The sequence below is a fragment of the Serpula lacrymans genome, assembly GCF_000218685.1.
Source record: "Serpula lacrymans var. lacrymans S7.9 unplaced genomic scaffold SERLAscaffold_10, whole genome shotgun sequence".
NCBI lineage: Eukaryota > Fungi > Basidiomycota > Agaricomycetes > Boletales > Serpulaceae > Serpula > Serpula lacrymans.
In genome coordinates this window covers 1,383,494-1,403,429 of record NW_006763299.1, presented here as the reverse complement: position 1 = coordinate 1,403,429, position 19,936 = coordinate 1,383,494, and the positions used below count along the sequence as shown (strand labels likewise).

The 19,936-nt window shown below is 43.5% G+C and overlaps 4 protein-coding genes across 4 annotated transcripts; 2 read left to right on the top strand and 2 right to left on the bottom strand.

Moving 5' to 3' along the window:
- Nucleotides 1-4,766: 4,766 nt before the first annotated feature.
- SERLADRAFT_395868 (uncharacterized protein) lies at nt 4,767-5,337 on the top strand (the record flags this gene model as incomplete). The annotated part of the gene is made up of 3 exons (XM_007320983.1): nt 4,767-4,788; nt 4,962-5,154; nt 5,331-5,337. 3 exons carry the CDS (start codon nt 4,767-4,769, stop codon nt 5,335-5,337), a joined length of 222 nt encoding a protein of 73 aa, XP_007321045.1.
- Nucleotides 5,338-12,655: 7,318 nt separating this feature from the next.
- On the top strand, nt 12,656-13,321 carry SERLADRAFT_395865 (uncharacterized protein; the record flags this gene model as incomplete). Its single annotated transcript, XM_007320982.1, has 2 exons — nt 12,656-12,717; nt 12,772-13,321. 2 exons carry the CDS (start codon nt 12,704-12,706, stop codon nt 12,941-12,943), a joined length of 186 nt encoding a protein of 61 aa, XP_007321044.1.
- A 1,215-nt stretch (nt 13,322-14,536) lies between these two features.
- Nucleotides 14,537-14,918, bottom strand: SERLADRAFT_395864 (uncharacterized protein; the record flags this gene model as incomplete). The annotated part of the gene is made up of 1 exon (XM_007320981.1): nt 14,537-14,918. A coding segment is annotated over one exon (199 nt), but the record flags the coding sequence as incomplete, so codon positions are not given.
- A 731-nt stretch (nt 14,919-15,649) lies between these two features.
- Nucleotides 15,650-16,390, bottom strand: SERLADRAFT_350487 (uncharacterized protein; the record flags this gene model as incomplete). The annotated part of the gene is made up of 1 exon (XM_007320980.1): nt 15,650-16,390. A coding segment is annotated over one exon (741 nt), but the record flags the coding sequence as incomplete, so codon positions are not given.
- Between the last annotated feature and the right edge of the window lie 3,546 nt (nt 16,391-19,936).

The following is a 19,936-nucleotide window of genomic DNA, read 5'->3' as shown; positions in this document are numbered from 1 at the left end:
TACGTCTTTGTTGTCATCCGCCCCCCTTTCATGATCTGCTCGTCTCGAGAGAAGGTCTGCTTTGATGTGTTTGGTACCTGGAATATGATGGAGCGTAAAGTGGTAATTGCTCAATTCCATGACCCATCTAGCTTGTCGTCTGTTGAGCTTTTGAGGTTGTTTGTAGTAGAGAAGATTCTGGTGGTCTGTCCAGATCTCAAACACCTCTTTAGCATCAACGAGATAATGCCTCCATTCTTCTAACGCAGTCATTATAGCGAGAAGTTCTTTATCGTAGATCTCATAATTGCGTTCTGTAGGGTTTAACACTTTTGAGAGATATGCAATCGGTTTCCATTTCCCGTCTTGCATTTGTGAAAGAACTGCCCCCATAGCATAATCGCTGCTATCTGCTTCTATCTTAAATTGGCCGTCATCAGTTGGTAAGGCGAGTACGGGAGTTGATCCGACACGGGTTTTTAATCCGTTAAAAGCGTCAATCTGTTCCTGTCCCCACACAAACTCTACTTTCCCGGTCAATTTCATTAATGGCTTGGCGATCAACCCAAAGCCTTCTATGAATCTTCTATAGAAGTTCACGAAACCCAAGAATGCTTGTACTTCTTTCTTTGATTTGCATTCTGGCCATTCCATGATTCCTTTTACTTTTACCGGGTCCATGCGGATTTTATTTTCTGAAATGATAAGACCTAAGTACTCTGTTGAGGTCTCTTCGAAATCGCATTTTTCTGGTTTTAGGTAAAGGTTGTTCTTCCTTAAGATATCTAACACTCTGCGTGTCATTGCGCGGTGTTCTTCAATTGTTTTTGTGAAAATCATGATGTCGTCGAGGTATATTACGACTTTTCCGTCATCAATCAAATCTTTGAATAGCGCATTCATCATGGTTTGAAATGTCGCTGGCGAGTTTGTGAGTCCAAAGAACATCACTAATGGTTCAAAGAGCCCCCTATTTGTTCTGAAGGCTGCTTTGTGTTCGTCTCCGTCTTTGATTCAGATGTTGTTGTATCCCCATCTGATATCTAACTTTGTAAAGTATTTCGCGCCCCTGAGCTTGTCTACAAGTTCATTTATCAAGGGTAGCGGATATCTATTTTTGATGGTTATATCGTTTAATCTCCGATAGTCTTGGACGGGTCTGAGTTTTCCATCTTTCTTTTTGATGAAGAAGAACGGGGATGCAAATTGAGATTTGGAAGGTCTAATTCTTCCTGATTCGAGATTTTCGTTTATGAATGCATCTAATTGTTCTTGTTCACCTAAAGCCAGTGGATAACATTTGCAGTCCAGAGTATGGTCCCCTGGGATGAGTTCTATAGCGTGATCCCATTGGCGTCTCTCTGGCAGTGCATCAAATGATTCTTTATCGAATACGTCTTTGTAATCGTGAAGGTGTTTTGGAACTATCTTCTCGAATCCTCCTTCTTTCTGATCTTTACCAGCGGCCTCGGCAAGCTTCTGAGCTGTTGTGCCTTGTGCCCTAATATGGTAGTAGTGATCATCAATAGAAGTATCTTCGTAGTTCATTAGATTCACTTGGATCAGCTGATCCCCATCTGAGCGATCTACTTCCGAAAAGTATGTGTCAGGGTCTTCTTCCGGATCAAGGAAGTCAACCTGTCGTTTGCATTCTTTCGGGCATCTATCAAAGTTCAACTCCGACTTCTTCCAATCTATAGTAGGATTGTGCTTTGTTAACCACTCATGTCCAAGGAACATGCGTCCACTCCCTAAGCTTGTTACAGCAAAGTGAATGTTCTCTTCGTGGTCTTCTATGCTCATCCGTAATTCTATAAATTCTTTGATAGCACCATCTTTGTTAAGTGTGCCATCAGCGTTATATACTGGAATTGGTCTCGGTATCTTCTTTGTCTCGTAACCTTGTTCTTTTACGAACACTGAGTCTATACAGCTCCCTGTGCATCCACTATCTAAGAGAGCTTCGATCGTCGTTGATCGGTTTGTGTCAAGAGTTGTGAGTTTGCAAGTAATCTTCATCTGATTTCCTTGCGTTCCCCTAATGTATTTCTTTGGGGTGTGTAACTCTAATAGAGCGAGTTCAGCATCGTGTAGCGTTAATGCATTTAACTCTTGTATCGTCTCTATTGTGACTTCTCTGCTTCTCTTTTGGTGCGTCCAGATGTTGAGAATACCAATGGATCTGTCTTCCTTTTGGTCTCGTAATCTTTCAGCAACCCATAGTGGCGTCCATGCCGCTGTCAGTCTCTTTCTCTCTTTGTGGTCTAGGTTTTTATTAGAGGTGTTCCTGACCTCTTTGGAACTGGTCGAACCATCAGTTACATCAGTGCTTCCCAATTGAGTCACTGCTTTCTGTGGTTCTGTTGTTTCCAATGAAGTGCTGCCCGATTGAGTCACTTCCTTCACAAATTCTTTTTTAGTTACTGCGCTTTTCTCTTCTGAGTGCGCCGTAATCTCTTTGTTTGGGATCTTTCTAACCCGTTCCCTATTCAGGTTCACATCTTTTTTAGTTTCTTTTTCTTTCAATCTTAGATCTGCTGCGTCTTTGGCTAATGCAATTTCATTTTCATGATCGGTATCATATACAGTAGACGGTGAGCAGGAATCTTCGATCAACAAAGAAGAGAAACTATTTATGAAACTTTTGTCCTTAGGCACAGTCGGTTGATGTGTTACCGCTGGCCTCTTCAAAAACCCTGAAGGATCTTTGCTCTTTCTTCCGCACTCATCTTTTGCAAGAACTCCCTAACGTTGAATTGGGGTTTTGCGTGCGCTTCTTTTTTACATTCGAAGGATCGGTGTCCTTTTTCTCCGCACCGGTAGCAGAGCCCTTTCTGTCGGTACTCCGCTTTGTTGACCTTCATTGGGTCACCGGCTTGGGTATAAAGGTACCCGCTACCGTCCTTCTTTCTCTCGACCTTTGGCTTGGTCTTTCCTCCTCTGTCTTGCTTCTTTTTCTCCGTGCTTCTGAAGCTCTCCTTCTCCGCCTCTCTGTGGCGCCACAAGTAGTCAATGCGGATCAACTCCTTTTTCCACTCTTCGTAGTTGGCTGGCTCCCGGCCGCCGTATATCACCTGATTGACCAGGGGTTCATTCATGTTCCTACGTAAGAGCGAAATGAGGAAGTCCTCATTGGCTGCTTGGAGGTAGTTAGCCTCTCTTCTCAGTTCTTCGAAATGTTCGAAGTGCTTCTCTGCCGTGTTCTTTCCTTGGCGCAAGATCATTATGTCATTGCGGGCGGCGAGTTGCTCGTGAACATTCTTGAACCGAGTCTCCATCTTGTGGGCGAACCACTCAAAACTTTCGTAAGTGGATTTGAGGTTTTCTCCTCGCATCCTCTTTTCTAGTTTCGTCTCCATCCACTCCGTTCTGAAGGTAGCCGCTGCTCCTCCTGTCATGAAAGAAAGCACATAGGCGATCTTTCTTCTTTCATCCGCGAAATATTCCTCATCATCCTTGAAGTTTAGCATTAAGGCCTCGCGGAAAGCCTTATACTTCTTTCTGTCTCCATTGAAGTTCTCAGGCTTCTGGAGTGCTGTTCTCGTTCTATCTACGCGTCTCGGCTGCGTACTGGGTGGCGTGGGTGCGGATGCGGCGGGAGCGGACGTAGAAGAATTTGACGTAGCTAACCTCAGCTTGGCTAGCAATTCTTCGACTTCTTCTTTCGCCTCTTTCAGCTGCGTTTCGTAAAGATCGTGGAGCCGTCTCTGCTCCTGTTCTATTCTGGTCTGAATGTACTGTTCCAGTCCAGCTTCCTGCGATGTTGGCGCTCGTGGTTCCAACGGTGGGAGTGCACCTGACAATTCTCCCATTCCTATCTCTGATGTGTCCGGCTCTTCGCGCGGACCTCGCCACTCTCCGAATGCTTCTGTTGTCATGATCTGGGTAGGGGGTGTGGTAGCGGGTTCTGATCGGTTCTATTTCTGGGAATGTAAAGTAAATTTCCCAAGCTAATCTGTTCTCGGAGTGAAAGTGTTCTTCTGCTAACCACTCTTCGAATTTCCCAGGTTGCATACAAAAGAGTTTCCCGATGATAAGTCGGATCAACACTTTCTAATGTAAGATCAACCGGGTCTATCTGTTTCCTTCTTTAGTCAAGCAGTTCCTCTTCTGTCCCGCACTGACTGTGTACGTAACTAATTCTAACTATGTATTGGTGTTCTAAAGTATAGTAACTGAGGTCCAGACGGTTGTCTCAGTGATACACAGCGAATAACCGTGTGCAGGTCTTTTCCAACTGGCGGACTCAAGTGAGCGGCCTGGTCAGAAGGGTAAAGAAGTTTTTCTAAACTAAGTAATACCTATCGGGCTCCACGCCGTCAAGGGTTCTAGCTACAGGGTTGGAAGGGGGAGTGAGAGGGATATCGACAAACGACTCTGTGGGTGAGACGTTGGCAGGGAAAAATGAGACAATGGTTGATGGTCGGGTGATAGGTGTGGTGGTAGTTGGTTTGGTAATATAGATGTAGAGTTTGGCAATGCCAAAGAGTATGATTGCGATGAGAGGGAATAGGGTGATGATTAGAATAGCTGTGCTTTTGCTCATCAACAGGTGTCGTTCAAAGTTGTAGATTATGTAAAGACCCTAGCTGTTATGCCGGTAACCCGAGCAGCGTAGGACTTAAATCACACAACAAGTGTTGGACAAGCAAGTATAAGAGTAAATCTACAACTGGGGTATGTACATGGATATCGTGCTAGTTATATAGAAGAAAGTATGAGGCTACGGTGAGGTATGACGTAGCGTATTGGTAAGTAACATGTGTAATGCGTGAGGCTGATTGGTAATGAGTATTACTAATGTGTCACGTGATTACTAGATAAGATAAGATCAAAGAGAGATTAGATTAGGTGAGATAATAGTCTCTATCTCGCGATTAGATAAAAAGGATGAGTCAGATGGATACGATTGTGACACATATCAATATCAATGAATGCAATTTAAGCTGCTATTCAATTGCTATCAATGGAGTCTCATTGAGCCCTTCAAGATCTTGGCCAAACCCTTTTTGCATTGTATGCATATGACAACTTTGATGACAATCTCAAAACCAGTGCTTCCACTATTGAACTTTCTACAGACAGTCTGAAGCACCTCACATCTGGCCTGTTATTTCCACTGCAACATGGGGTTTCTCAGGTCAACCTCAAGTGCTCACATGCCCTTTGGAAACAGTCGCACCTTAACCCACAGCTTTGTACTGAATACCTTCCACCCAAGAAAACATTCAAAGATTTACTAACCCTCTATTCACAACCACCAAACATGGCTGGACTTAGCCCACAACAACAGTTCATTGCTTGGAAGTTCCAGAGCAACCTCTTGTACTTCAGACCATTGTATTTTTCAGGTTTTAAATCTCAGCTTGAAGAGCCTTCTGTCATAGAATAAATTCCTCTCATCAAGACACCTGTTGTTGCTGCCTGAGCAATAGATGTGAATAACTCAACTGTTTCAGGTAACATCCATGTGAATCTCATGGCACAGGGGGGGGTGATCAAAAATATGGCGGAAGATACCAACCTCGATTATGTTGATTTATCCAAGCATGTAGTCCTATTACATGGGGATCTGGGCACAGGAGAGCGGCTGCAGGCTATTCAGGAGCAAAGGGCAATTGAGGAGACACTCTGGAACCGTTTTCAACACCTCAATCTTGTACCAGGTCTCTTCCATCTTAAAATGGCTTGTGCTGACGCATTATGGCGCACGTTCCTGCAATCAGCAACAGCAAGACAAGATAAAACGAGCTTGTGTCCAAGTTGCAACCTAGAGAGACAGGTATATATGGCAGCAAGCCAGGGTTTAGGTGTATGCATCAGCTGGTCAATCACACTGGAATATGCCGCTATCTTGATTGCTGGAGAGTTGAGGAGAAGACTCATAATCCAGCTCATTCTACTTTTGCCCTATTTGTGGCTTCAGCACCATCATTTGAAGAACTCAGGGCTATAACTGCCCATCTAGCCAAGGCTTGTATTGTCAATCACAAGCTCACTTGACTACACCAGCATCCTCCAGCATTTCGAGACCAACAATATGAAAATGGGCTATTACTCAATAAATACTTGCTACTCTATGATGAACTGTTGTATGCAATGAACAAAGGGGACATTGTGTACGTTGAAACATGCATTGTGTATTAGATACCTGTGACAACACCAACAAGACACAGTCTTGGGGCATTGGAGCACAATGAAAACAACACAAAAGAAGAGGAAGAGGCGGGAGTGGTTACCCATTAGGTTTCAACAAGTTAGTTGTTGGTAGACAACAGGAGGACTTGCTGAGTCTTTCCCCATGTATTGCTCCTGTATATATACTAAAATACATAAGGTACTGTACAGTTGTAAATAAAGTTTAAAGTCCAATGTTTAGTATGTGACTGGTCACATGATGAGTCTAGACACTGGTCAGGTGTTGTGTCACATGACTGGTCATATAACTTGGAAAAATAAAAGTAAAAGTATGAAAAAGTGAAGTGTAAGTAGGTACTGGTACGTCAATTGTGACAATACCCATTTTTAGGGCAACGGGAAAGCACAAATACACTACGTATATGACCAATTTTTGGTGGCTGTTCATTTTTCATACCCTGATGGTTTAAAGTAAGTGCAGTAGTTTTCTTTGATTGATGCAAGCTAAGGCTATCCCAGACAAGCGGTTCAGTACCATACAGTTGTTATCCCTACAGGAAAGCCAGGTAAATTCTGTGGTGTTGACTGGTGTGTAGAATTATTCAACTTGTTCATCAAGGTTTGAATCTTACAATTCATCTTGTCCCACTTGATGAGCTCTCACCCATAAGTCATTAATGGAGGTGATGGTCCCAATAGAACAGTTGAGTGAATCATCTTGGAGTCCCCCCTTGTACAGATTTACCGTGACACTCACGCCATTGCGGACAAGAGTTTCCTTCACTCAGGCATCACAAGCTCTCACACAGATAAGGACATGACAAAAATGTTTGGGCTGCTTACAGATCATATAAAGACCCACTCAGCCCAGGAATTTTCCCTCAACCGCAAGAGCCAGCATGTTGTTGCTGATTTGATAGACAAGGGGATGCATATAATAGATAAGGGGGTAGTGGCTGACAAAATGGCAATGGAAGAAGAGGAGGGCAAGCACCCGAGCGCAAAATATGATGATGTGTTGCTAGAACTTGAATAGATATGTGTAGGAACAAATATATTATTGAGAGGGTAAAGATAAAGAGCGGGGAATACAGGCTGTCTACTAGTAAATATGGTATTGTTGAGAAGGTAAAGGTAAAGAGCGGTGTCGATGATGAGAACTGCAGTTAGAAAACCACACACAAAACAAACTAACACACAATCCTCCCAGATTCCACGGAACTTGTTTATGGGCTTTGCCTCCTAGAACAGTGGAGTGGTCTGGTTGTTCGTGGGGTGGTACGTATAAAGATCCTTCAAAGTAAAACCCAGAGGTGTATGAGTGTGGGTTTTGAGGAGGAGGGATAGTTGAATTTATAGAAGGATAAGGGGCTTGGTGACGAGTATAGACGAGCACTACCTTGCTAATCGTAGCACAAGGTAGGTTTGAGAACAACAAGGATGACGAGGTGACGAGGTTCCCAGTGATAGCAGGCTCCTGACGCACAAACTGTAGTGCTCAGAAGAACTCTAATCGAAGGGGATGACAATCACTTTCAAAAAGTGACGAGTGACGATGACAGCAGTTAACAGTGGTAGAAGTGGGAAGTGTTGTGACCACACTGGATCACAAGTAGCAGAGTAGTGAACTTGAGAGTAGAGAAGAAGTCTGGATTCGAGTTCTTGTTGTTTTTACAAGGTAAAATACAGGGGTTTATATAGTAAAAGAGAAGTAGGCTATGCACAGTATAGCTGTGCAAAAAGAATGAGAAAGAATATGAAGGAAGGAATGTACGCTGACAAATCCTGCGTAGGTAGTACAGGATAAGATTGTCAAAAAAAGAAAAGAAAGGGATAGAACAATAAATGCTGTGAGTAATGTCACAGGTTTGTACAGCCATAAAGTAAAGTCCAATAGCAAAAAGAGAGCAGGAAAATCATGATGTCATGGGAAGATGCAGTAAAAAAAAGGCAAAGCAAAACACTATCAGTATCAACACAGTTCCTTTATTGTCAGTCAGGCATTCTAAAAAAATATGTGTCCATAAAAATGATTCAAAAATCAAAAATAATTGCACTGTAAATGAATGTTCTGCTGAAAAAAAAGAAACTGGAGCCACCGGTCCACCACCTAGTCCAAATCTGACAGTTCCATGGCCTTACCAATGGACTGGTTGTGTTGGACCACCTGATCAAACGAGGGAGGGAGAGGAGTAGTTCCAATTTGGAACAAGTGAGTCCCAGGCAGTGTGTGGTAGGTGTAGCTGTAGCGAAGACGATGGACAAATGATAAGTGTACCCAAGTGAATGGGACAGCGATGAACATGGGCGACGCAAGGGGATGAACCTTCTCCAGCTCAAAAATTACCCACCCACGCTCCAACCAGGCAAGACGAGCGACCGATGTTTTGATAGTATATGATGGCAGATCGACGTCATGAAGATGGACCTGTTGCCCTATTTGGACCGGCCGCCGGGGCTTTGCTGATATCAGCAGTGGCACGTGGTAGTCAACGGATCGGCGACGGAAGCGGATAGGAAGTGGTGACATCAGAAATGGTGGGGGTGCAAAGAAGATGAGGAGGAGGAGGGTGGAGGTGACGAGGAGGTGAACTAAAATGGGGACCCAGAAACGACCGTCGGGTGAGAATAAAAAGGAGAGGAAGGGGCCCATGGTGGGGCTAGGCAAAGGAAGGGGAGTAAGGGAAACGACAAAAGCGAGGGCGCAATGCAATGTGTAGCCAGTGGCGACGCGAAAATTTGCCGAAATGCCGAAATGCGGAAAGTACCGGATGGAAAAGCAAAGGTGAGCGTGACTGGATTGCCTAATAGAGGTGGTGCTGATCAGCCACAAGTTCAAAAAGGGCAATATTAATTACTATTCCACGTGGCACTGTGCCTGTGTGGCGCAAAGGCGAGTCTTTTTGAATATTCGCTTCGTTATTGACAGCTGTCCATGCTACCAATCAACTTTGGTGCATGACATCCACGGACAACTTGAAATTGCAACTGTCCCCAGTTGCTTCCATAAAGGTAGGGTCATAGGGAATGAAACATGGCAACACATTGAAGGGTCATGTCAGCATAAAATTCGTTCAGGTAAGTCATTAATCGTTATCTTCATCATCTGAGTCGTTATGCTCATAGTCAGGTTCATCTTCTGGTTCATCTAGGTCGTTATCATGGTCATCCAGTTCGTCCAAGAGTGGCATAGAGTGGCGGTTGAAATAGGGAAGTAGGCGAAATGCTGCAATTCCTCTTCGTGATACTGATCCATCCATTTCTTTTAGAACATACGATCCTCCTTTAGTACGTCGCACAACTTCATAAGGGCCATTGTAACGAGGCTTTGCTTTACAATCCAGCTCTTTCTCAACCTGAGTATTCCGCACTAGAACAAGCTCTCCAGGCTGGTATTCGTTCTTGAACATCCTTCGTGCATAGAGTTTCTCAAACTGCGCTTTAGATCTGAGACGAGTTTTGCGTATAGTGAGTGCAGCTTGTTGCAAATCATCCTGTCTCTTTTCTAGTTGACGAATGCGCAGAGCAATGAGGTCTTCTGTTGACATTGCAGTATGGAATCCATGAACAAGGAAAGTTGCTTCTGTCAGATCAAATGGTAGGACTGGGTCAACTCCGTGCAACAGATAAAAAGGGCTGAATCCAGTAGAACGACGAGTAGTGACCTTGTCTGCAAAGAAGGCATGATGGACCTTGGTTGGCCATAAATCGACATTCCCTTCACAGGACTTGACAAGTGCTTCTCTTATGACGAAGTGTCCACGCTCAACAACACCATTTGCCTTGGGATTATAGGGAGAAATGCGAATATGAGGGATCTGGTAACGTTCCACAAGCTCTTCAAATGCTCCTTTGACTTCGCTTCCATTATCTGTGACAACTTCTCCTATAGCTCCATAGCGACAGATGATTTCTTCCCAGAAAAAGCGAGCAAGATTATGTGCAGATGCTTTCTTCAATGCTCTTCCTTCTGCAGCAAGTGACAGATCATCTCTTGCAGCAACAAGATATCGATATCCTCTGGCCTTGGGCATGAGCATAATGTCGACATATACTTTGGTGAAGATTGTAGGAGGTGATGAGATGGTAAGTGGGACTTCACTTTTGCGTACACTTCGAATCTGGCATTCATGGCAGGTGCGAATATGATGCTTGACATCCTGTAACATATGGGGCCAGTAAAAGCGCTCTCTGACTGTAGAGAATACACCATTGACTCCTCTGTGACCAAGCCTTTCATGTGCTTCAGTAAGGATGTGAAGTCGAAGGTCAGGATTGAAGATGACTTTGAGAGGAGGAGCAGAGTGACGACGCTTGAACATGCTGTCTCCTTTCAAGAAGAATTGAAGTGATCGCTTGACAAAACACTTTTGAGCTTGAAGAGAGGAAAATATAGGCAGCTCCATAGTTTGAAGAAAGTGGAAGATTCGACGAAGAGTATCATACTGAGAAGAATCATTGGTAAGGAACGAAGGGAGTGACATAGGGTGATATGGGAGAGGTCTGGCAAGATCAACAAGAAGAGCGATATCATCAAGCCATTGATCTGATTCTTGAGCATCTTCAAAGTCTTCCTCTGTTGGTTGACGACGAGATAATGCATCAGGACCACGATGACGATCAGCAGGTATGTGAATGAGCTTGAAATCAAAGAGAAGGATGCCCTGAATCCAACGATTGATAGTGGCATTAGGCTGAAGATCTGGATCGTTGAGCATGCCTTTGATATACTTGGCATCCACCTCCACATGCAAGTGTTTTACTCCTGCAATGTAAAGGCGAAAATGACGAAGTGCTCTGAACAAACCATATAATTCTAGCTTGGGTTGACTGTAATTTGCCTCTCTATCATTCATGGGAATAGACCCATAGCGAGCTGGACGCTTCCTTCCATTTTCATCAAGCTGGGAGAGGATAAAACCAACAGCAATCTTGCTGGTATCAACTGAAAGAACGACTGGGTTGTGTGACGAATAATTTATAGGGTGAAGTGCTGGTGCAGAAGATACTGCATGCTTCAGAGCATCAAATGCTTCTTGTCTGCGTTCATCCCATTGAAATTCAGCTCCTTTGCGATACAATTCTGTCAAGGGGCGTGCAAGAGCAGAGTAATTGCGGATCCAAATGCGAACTGTCCCACATAGACCAAGAAAACTGCGAACGTCTTTGGGAGTCTGGAGAATTGGCCATTTAAGAATCTTGTCCACCTTGGTACTGTCAGGGAGACGACCTTCTGGGCAGCATACTTGTCCGACAATCACAACTTGAGGACGACATAACTGAGTCTTCTTTCCAGAGAAAGTTCCGCCAGCATGACCAACTCTATGCATAATGCGATGAACGTCAATGGCATGTTCCCATATAAATCTACGAATGCCAGGGTTGCCAGGAATAGTCTCTGGGTTGCCATCTGCATCTTTATAACGAGAAGTAGGTCCTTTGATTGGGAGGTCATCAACAAAGATATTGGCAATATGCGGAATTTCGTCTTGCAAGATGAAAGTCATGCAATTCTGGAATTCTGGAACGGAATTGGTGAATCCCATAGGCATAGAAGTAATCCTCAGAAGTCCTAGTGGCGATAGAAAAGAGGTAAGGTCACGACTGTCAGGATGCACTTTTCGAGCATCAAATCCCCAAAAAAGATCAAATACAGTATAGCATTGAGAACCAGCAAATGGCTCCACAAAGTCGTCAAGGATAGGTGGTACTCCTGAGTCTTTGATAGTGACTGCATTTAGTGGCTGAAGATCATGGACGATGCGAATCTTGCCATTCTTCTTCTGAACGCAAAACCACTTAGAGCGATAAGACGACTGGCTAGGCTCATAGACTCCAGCTTTGATTTTGTCTCTGAGCAATTCTATGACTTCATTCTTGATTCCAGGAGGAATAGGAATGTTCTTATATTCCCAAGGGACATGTGGGAGAACAGGTATGACGTAGGGAGAGAAGTAGTCTTCTCTGAACGTTCCTCTGTCAGTTTCCTCAAAGGCAAGACTGCGCTGATTGAGTATCATGATGTGAGCGAAAAGCTTTTCCTCTTCTGGCCATAAGAATCCATCAGAGTTTAGCTTCATTTCGTCATAAAGGCGCTCCTTGGTGAGCTTCGGCGTGGGAATGAATTCTGGGGGAAGAACAGGAAGGGGTGGGAGCGAAAGGAGTGGGTCTTCTGGAAATGACCGAGTGACACGTGCGTCTTCTGGGAATACTCCAGGAACAGGTTTGACTTTGCGATCAACACGTTTGTAAGCTCCAAAACTCGACCAATCGGGTGCTGGTACAGGTATAGGGTCCACAATGTCTATCATGTAACTAGGGTTAAAACAAAAAGTGTTCAAAGAAGGAAAGTGCCGTGGTAGTTTTGCGTCATCTCGGACCGTATAGGATAGGGATGAGGTCGGAAGTTTTACAAGGGGGGAAGGAAAAAGATCAGATAAGAACGAAAGGGGAACATAGACAATAGAAAAAGAAGTTGGTACAAGAGTAAAGGAAGGAAAAACCGGATAACATAGAAATCCAAGAGGCCATTTTGTACAAGTAATAGATATATAACAAGAAAGAAGAAAAAGGGAAAAGGTGGCATATGGTCCAAGAGCGCTGAATGGAGTGTTAAGTAAGAAAGGAATATAGAAATGTATCACCAGCATCTACCTCAAACTTCAACTGTGGCACTAGCAAGTACCTCAGTGCTGGTGGTGAATGTGGATGCACTGGATGGATGAGTTGTCCTGTTGTGGAGGTGAATAACCTCAACACGTTCTCGTCGACAATAAGCGCGAATACGAGGGAAGACAAAACCGTAGAAAAGGGCGAGGACAAGTAACACTCCCACCATAATCTCGATGATGAGAGCTTCTTTAGTAATATGAAACCCTTTGAGCCAGGACATGTTAGGTGCTTGTAATGCTCGATGTAAGCGTTTAGGATGGAGTGAAGATGTGTTAGAATCGGAGTAGAATTTCTGGCACTGGTGTGAATAATTGATAATGGCTGAGCTGATGGTGACGTGGGAAAATGATGATAGTGATGCATGGAAGTTTGAAGATAAGGAGTAATATCGGATGATATATTGATGGAAGGTTGATGCTCCACTCCTATTGTTGTGGAGAAGGATAAGTGAAGGGGTGGTGAGGATTCAATCTCCCTTTCATCCTCTTGACTATCATTGCAAATAGTATGCATGAGTGTGCGATTATGGTGCATGAGTGTGCGATTATCAGGAGAAACTGACGAAGCAATAGTAGCATTGGTAGAGGATGGTGATGGGGGTGAGTCACTGATATTTGATGGTAACTGTTGACGCGAATATGGGGGTGGTGATTCAGAATCAGTGGATGAGTCATCATTAATTAATCCATTTATATGATTGTGTATCGGCTCCGAATCGGATTCTTGTATTACCTCCACCGTCACATTGACTTGACCATTCATATCACGTGATGGAGGTCCATTTATATCTTCATCAGTGGGAATTGGAAATGACTCTGTTTGAGGAAAGAAGCGAATATGTGCAGTTCCTGAGCGACTGATAATAGATTGTGCTCTTCCAGGTCCATGATTCTGGTCAAATCGCAAATGAGCATGGAGCAGGACATAATCCGCATAAAGGTTGTGGTTTTCATCGAAGCCATGGTGTCCTCTCATGACATAGTCTGAAGTTATTGAGAGTGAGCTCATGTTGTGACGATATTGAAGGTTGTTCAGTAGACCAAAAATAGCAGACCTTTCATCTTCCCTGATTGAGCGAATATGGTCAAAGAATGTTTCGAAGGTACTGGCATTGGGGATAGGGATGGAGGCTTCAATAGTTTCTTCTAGACGAGTCTCCAGGTCTTCCAGTGCTCTGAGAGTACTAGAATTTTCGATTGAACCAATTGGGAAATTATTTGGAACAGGCACAGTTTCTTCTTCTGGGGTGACACTTTCAGCAGCAGTTTCCGATTCATCGGTATTTCCATCTAGATCTTCTCCATTGAAGTCATAGTCCGTGACTAAGAAGCTGGATACTGTATCGGATACTCCAGATACTGGTTTGACATAGTGAATAGGACGATGATCTGATGATACCTTGACTTCCAGAGCAGGGTTTTCAATTTTGCCATCCTTTCTGAAGACGAGATAAGTGCCATTAAGTCTCTCTTCAATGCTGACATAGTTCCCATGCGTCCATGGTCGTCCAAGAAGTAGATCATATCCAGTGTCTTTTCCAACAAAGATATTGGCATAAGTTTTGACTTCTCCGCAGTATAAAGCCACATTGTTGACTAGACCATCAAGTCTACCAAATCCTCCATTGGCATCTTTGACTACAGGTCGAATACTAGTATCCATGGGAAGGCGAATGAGATTTTCCCAAATAGTGCGACTGACTATATTGAGAGCAGACCCTGAATCAACAATTGCTGAAATAGTTTCGCCATTAGAGGTAACAGGGACACGAATGAGGTCGGCATGGGTGATGGCAAGAAGTGATTCAGCTGTCAAGCTTTGGGGCTTGTTGTCTATTCCAAAATTAACGCGCTTGGGTTTCATCATTTCTTGGAGATTCTGGGAAACTTCTTTTGATAGACCAATGACATTACCAATAGATAGTGGGATAGGGGTGCTGAGAATTTGATCAATGATGGCTTTGGAGTCAAGATTCTGTGAAAGAGTAGATGAAGTCTTGAGCTGTTTCTTCTGTTTATCGGCAGGGGGATTCTTCTTGGTGTTTTGGGAAGCATCTTCCATGATTACATCGTCATTAGTGGGATCAAAGATAGGCTGTGCAATATCAAAGATGTGTGGCTTTGATGGGGGCAGGTGCTATGGTTGGAACGGCAGGCTTCTCTTCTTCTTTCTTCTTTCCTTTTACAGCTTTGGCCCAATCTGGTTTAGGAGGAATGTAGACACCATCAAAGACTTGCTTGCGCTTCTCCTTAGACACTCTGTCTGGACGATCCACTGCATAGACAGGCTCTTCATCTGAATCAGAATCAGAGTCAGCTACTTCAGCAATGGACATAAAAGAAGTCGTAGTGAGGAGGTTAGACTTGGGGATAGTGCGATGTACAGCAGTTGCTATAGGTTCCTCTCTTGATCGCATGATTCTAGACCCATCAGACATGACAAAGCGACCAGTGTCATCCTTCTTGACAATTCCCTTTGACAGTAAGTCAAGCATATCTGCACATTCATTGACTCCATGACCAGTTTTTCCGCATCCATAGCAAAGGAAGGGAACACGAGGTGCTGTAGGCAGAGTGGCAGTGGGTGGAGCAGTAGGCTGAGTGGGTAAGTTGCTGCTTCCTTGAGAGGATCGAGATGGTCTAGCTGACTGGTTCATGAAAGTGGGAGGGCGAAGTATAAGTCGAGCATCAGTGTCAAGCTTGATAGCACGATAGTAGAGCAGAGGATAGTTAGGATCTTCAATTGTCATAGAACCCAACTTCTTGATAAGGGTTTCTACTTCATCCTGTTTGACAGCAGTGTGCTCTTCTTCGTCTAAAGAGTGAAGGGTTTTCTTCGACTTGGAAGGACTCAACAACTTTCTCTCTTTCTCTGTCTCAGAGGTGCGCTTTTTGTCTTTCTTCTGCTTGGTGGTTTTCCTGATATAACGAGGTGGTTCTTCCTCTTTGTCAGAGTCAGAAGAATCGTCCGAAGAACTGGAAGAGTTTTCTGAATCCGAGTCTGAATCCGAATCATCAGAGTCAAAATCTTCATCATCAAAGCGATCTCTGCGAAGGACATGCTCTACAGCCTTGACAACATCATCAAAGACAAAAGGCTGAGAGAGATCAAGGGTAGGATCCCTCTGTAGAAGTCTGTTTTCAACGCGATGACGAAGGGTTTTGGGAAGTCCTTTCCAGAAGAAGCAATTGAATACATCCTGAGTGATTTTGGATTTGGCAAGAAGCCATCCTCCAACACGAACATACTTCCTCATGTAGCTCTTGAAATCGTCCAGAGAGCCCATTTTCTTCTTGTGCGAAGCATCGACCAGCTGTTTAAGATGATGCTCTTTAAATTTGGCCTCTGCTTTTGCAGCATCAAAGTACTGGAGAATTTCGTCTTTGAGACTGTTCCATGAGGGCGTAATGAAGTGCTTCATTCCTTCAATAATTTCACGAACATATGTGGAGCAGTATTGGAGAATGCTTGAGCATTTTTCATCGTCAGCAGTGACATTGTTTGCATGACAGATGCGCTCATAGTGGAGAACAAAATCCCTGACACGAGTATAGTCTCCCTTGAACTTCTTAGGAGCATAACGAGTGCCAGGAATTGGCATAGTGATGACTGAGAGAGTAGTAGGTTGATTCATAGTGAAAAGTATAGGGGGTAAATGCGAAGCTTGCTGAGTAGAAGCTGGTACAGAAATTGAGTTACTGGAAGAGAGGGATGGGACAGATAAAGCGGTGGGTGAGAGAGAAGGTGTAGATGATAAATTAGACAGTGATGGCGATGAAATGGTTGGTATTTAGCTTGAAGGAAACCACCCCTCGCGGTGGGCTCCAATTGTCGATGATGAGAACTGCAGTTAGAAAACCACACACAAAACAAACTAACACACAATCCTCCCAGATTCCACGGAACTTGTTTATGGGCTTTGCCTCCTAGAACAGTGGAGTGGTCTGGTTGTTCGTGGGGTGGTACGTATAAAGATCCTTCAAAGTAAAACCCAGAGGTGTATGAGTGTGGGTTTTGAGGAGGAGGGATAGTTGAATTTATAGAAGGATAAGGGGCTTGGTGACGAGTATAGACGAGCACTACCTTGCTAATCGTAGCACAAGGTAGGTTTGAGAACAACAAGGATGACGAGGTGACGAGGTTCCCAGTGATAGCAGGCTCCTGACGCACAAACTGTAGTGCTCAGAAGAACTCTAATCGAAGGGGATGACAATCACTTTCAAAAAGTGACGAGTGACGATGACAGCAGTTAACAGTGGTAGAAGTGGGAAGTGTTGTGACCACACTGGATCACAAGTAGCAGAGTAGTGAACTTGAGAGTAGAGAAGAAGTCTGGATTCGAGTTCTTGTTGTTTTTACAAGGTAAAATACAGGGGTTTATATAGTAAAAGAGAAGTAGGCTATGCACAGTATAGCTGTGCAAAAAGAATGAGAAAGAATATGAAGGAAGGAATGTACGCTGACAAATCCTGCGTAGGTAGTACAGGATAAGATTGTCAAAAAAAGAAAAGAAAGGGATAGAACAATAAATGCTGTGAGTAATGTCACAGGTTTGTACAGCCATAAAGTAAAGTCCAATAGCAAAAAGAGAGCAGGAAAATCATGATGTCATGGGAAGATGCAGTAAAAAAAAGGCAAAGCAAAACACTATCAGTATCAACACAGTTCCTTTATTGTCAGTCAGGCATTCTAAAAAAATATGTGTCCATAAAAATGATTCAAAAATCAAAAATAATTGCACTGTAAATGAATGTTCTGCTGAAAAAAAAGAAACTGGAGCCACCGGTCCACCACCTAGTCCAAATCTGACAGTTCCATGGCCTTACCAATGGACTGGTTGTGTTGGACCACCTGATCAAACGAGGGAGGGAGAGGAGTAGTTCCAATTTGGAACAAGTGAGTCCCAGGCAGCGTGTGGTAGGTGTAGCTGTAGCGAAGACGATGGACAAATGATAAGTGTACCCAAGTGAATGGGACAGCGATGAACATGGGCGACGCAAGGGGATGAACCTTCTCCAGCTCAAAAATTACCCACCCACGCTCCAACCAGGCAAGACGAGCGACCGATGTTTTGATAGTATATGATGGCAGATCGACGTCATGAAGATGGACCTGTTGCCCTATTTGGACCGGCCGCCGGGGCTTTGCTGATATCAGCAGTGGCACGTGGTAGTCAACGGATCGGCGACGGAAGCGGATAGGAAGTGGTGACATCAGAAATGGTGGGGGTGCAAAGAAGATGAGGAGGAGGAGGGTGGAGGTGACGAGGAGGTGAACTAAAATGGGGACCCAGAAACGACCGTCGGGTGAGAATAAAAAGGAGAGGAAGGGGCCCATGGTGGGGCTAGGCAAAGGAAGGGGAGTAAGGGAAACGACAAAAGCGAGGGCGCAATGCAATGTGTAGCCAGTGGCGACGCGAAAATTTGCCGAAATGCCGAAATGCGGAAAGTACCGGATGGAAAAGCAAAGGTGAGCGTGACTGGATTGCCTAATAGAGGTGGTGCTGATCAGCCACAAGTTCAAAAAGGGCAATATTAATTACTATTCCACGTGGCACTGTGCCTGTGTGGCGCAAAGGCGAGTCTTTTTGAATATTCGCTTCGTTATTGACAGCTGTCCATGCTACCAATCAACTTTGGTGCATGACACCGTTCACTTAGGGATGTTACAGTCCAATCATTGTTTGCCCATGTCTAGACATTATCTCCTCTGTATATAATCTTGTATACTGTACATACATCATGGATTACTACAGTACATATTTCTTTTCATTTTCATATGTTCTTATAGAAATTTTCTTATGTTTTACTTACAAGTACCCTCAATTACTAACAAGCTTTCTTCATTTCATCTTCCTTGCATGAACATATATATTCTATTGCTTAAACTTCTATCACTTAAACTTTCTACTCTTTGCCATACCAAGAGTGAGGCCTTGGCCTCATTGGGGGAGTATGTGAGAGGTACTTACATAATATTGTACAGTACCTATATGTATAGCTACATGGTTGTGATTAGGTAAGATCATCAGATCTTACACACACACAACCATCATACTCTACAGTGAAATAGACTTACTTGGTCAACTCATTGTGGTGTGATAAGTGTGACTAAAATATCAGTAAATACAAATATTTACAACTTCACCCATAAAATAAATGTGTGAAAGACTGATTTGAACCCAGGACCTTGCTAGTAGTTAATATCAGAATATTATGTGAGTAAATAAAATTGTACAATAATTCTGAACGACCAGGAGAATTTGAACCAGCATATTATATTTCAGTAAGTGCACCGTGCTGCAACTACACCTGGTATTGGTTGCCATCACTCAACAGCATTTGGTGGCAACATATGTGGTGCCACATAACTTTCATAGATTTCTTCACAGAACAATAACAACTAAAGACACATAGTTCACAAACACCAAATGAATATGAAATTTGTGGTAAAACAAAAACATGTGTTCAGGATGATTTTGGTGAACCATACCACCTGGCAACAGTACAGTTGTGCCTTACCATATTGCATAATATGGTCACATAATACCAAATCAATCACAAAGATATGGTGCACTGCAGCCATACTACCCAGGATAATTCCTCTGAACCATATCACCTGGCAACGGTACAGTTGTGTTTGACCATACTGCACAATATGGTCACATAATACCAAAACAACCACAAAAATACCAACTTCATGGGAAGCATTATTCTGTATGGCTTTCCATTGTAATTTTGATATGATATCATGTGACAGTACCTCTGTGGAATGTCCTATATAGTGGAATGTCACTATACTGTTATATCTTATTTCAATATGTATCATGCAAAAGTATCTTTGAGTCTTGTTGTATATAGTGTAATGTCACCATACTGATGAATAATTCCAGCGGGCTGTGATTGTCTTTTGGTCACATGCTATGTGGCTGTAAGTGGCATGTTGTGAGTGTTTGCATGGCTGTGCATGTGTAGGCTATCCGGAAAATATGCACCACAGGCAGGACCGGACAATGGACAAGCTTGTTGGAGCACAATTCACACAAAAACACTAAAATTCCAGCCACTGAGGTGACCTGGCTGGATTACTTCAGATATTATTAAATTACAATTTGGGATAGCTCGACTAATTTGTTTACTATTTTTTG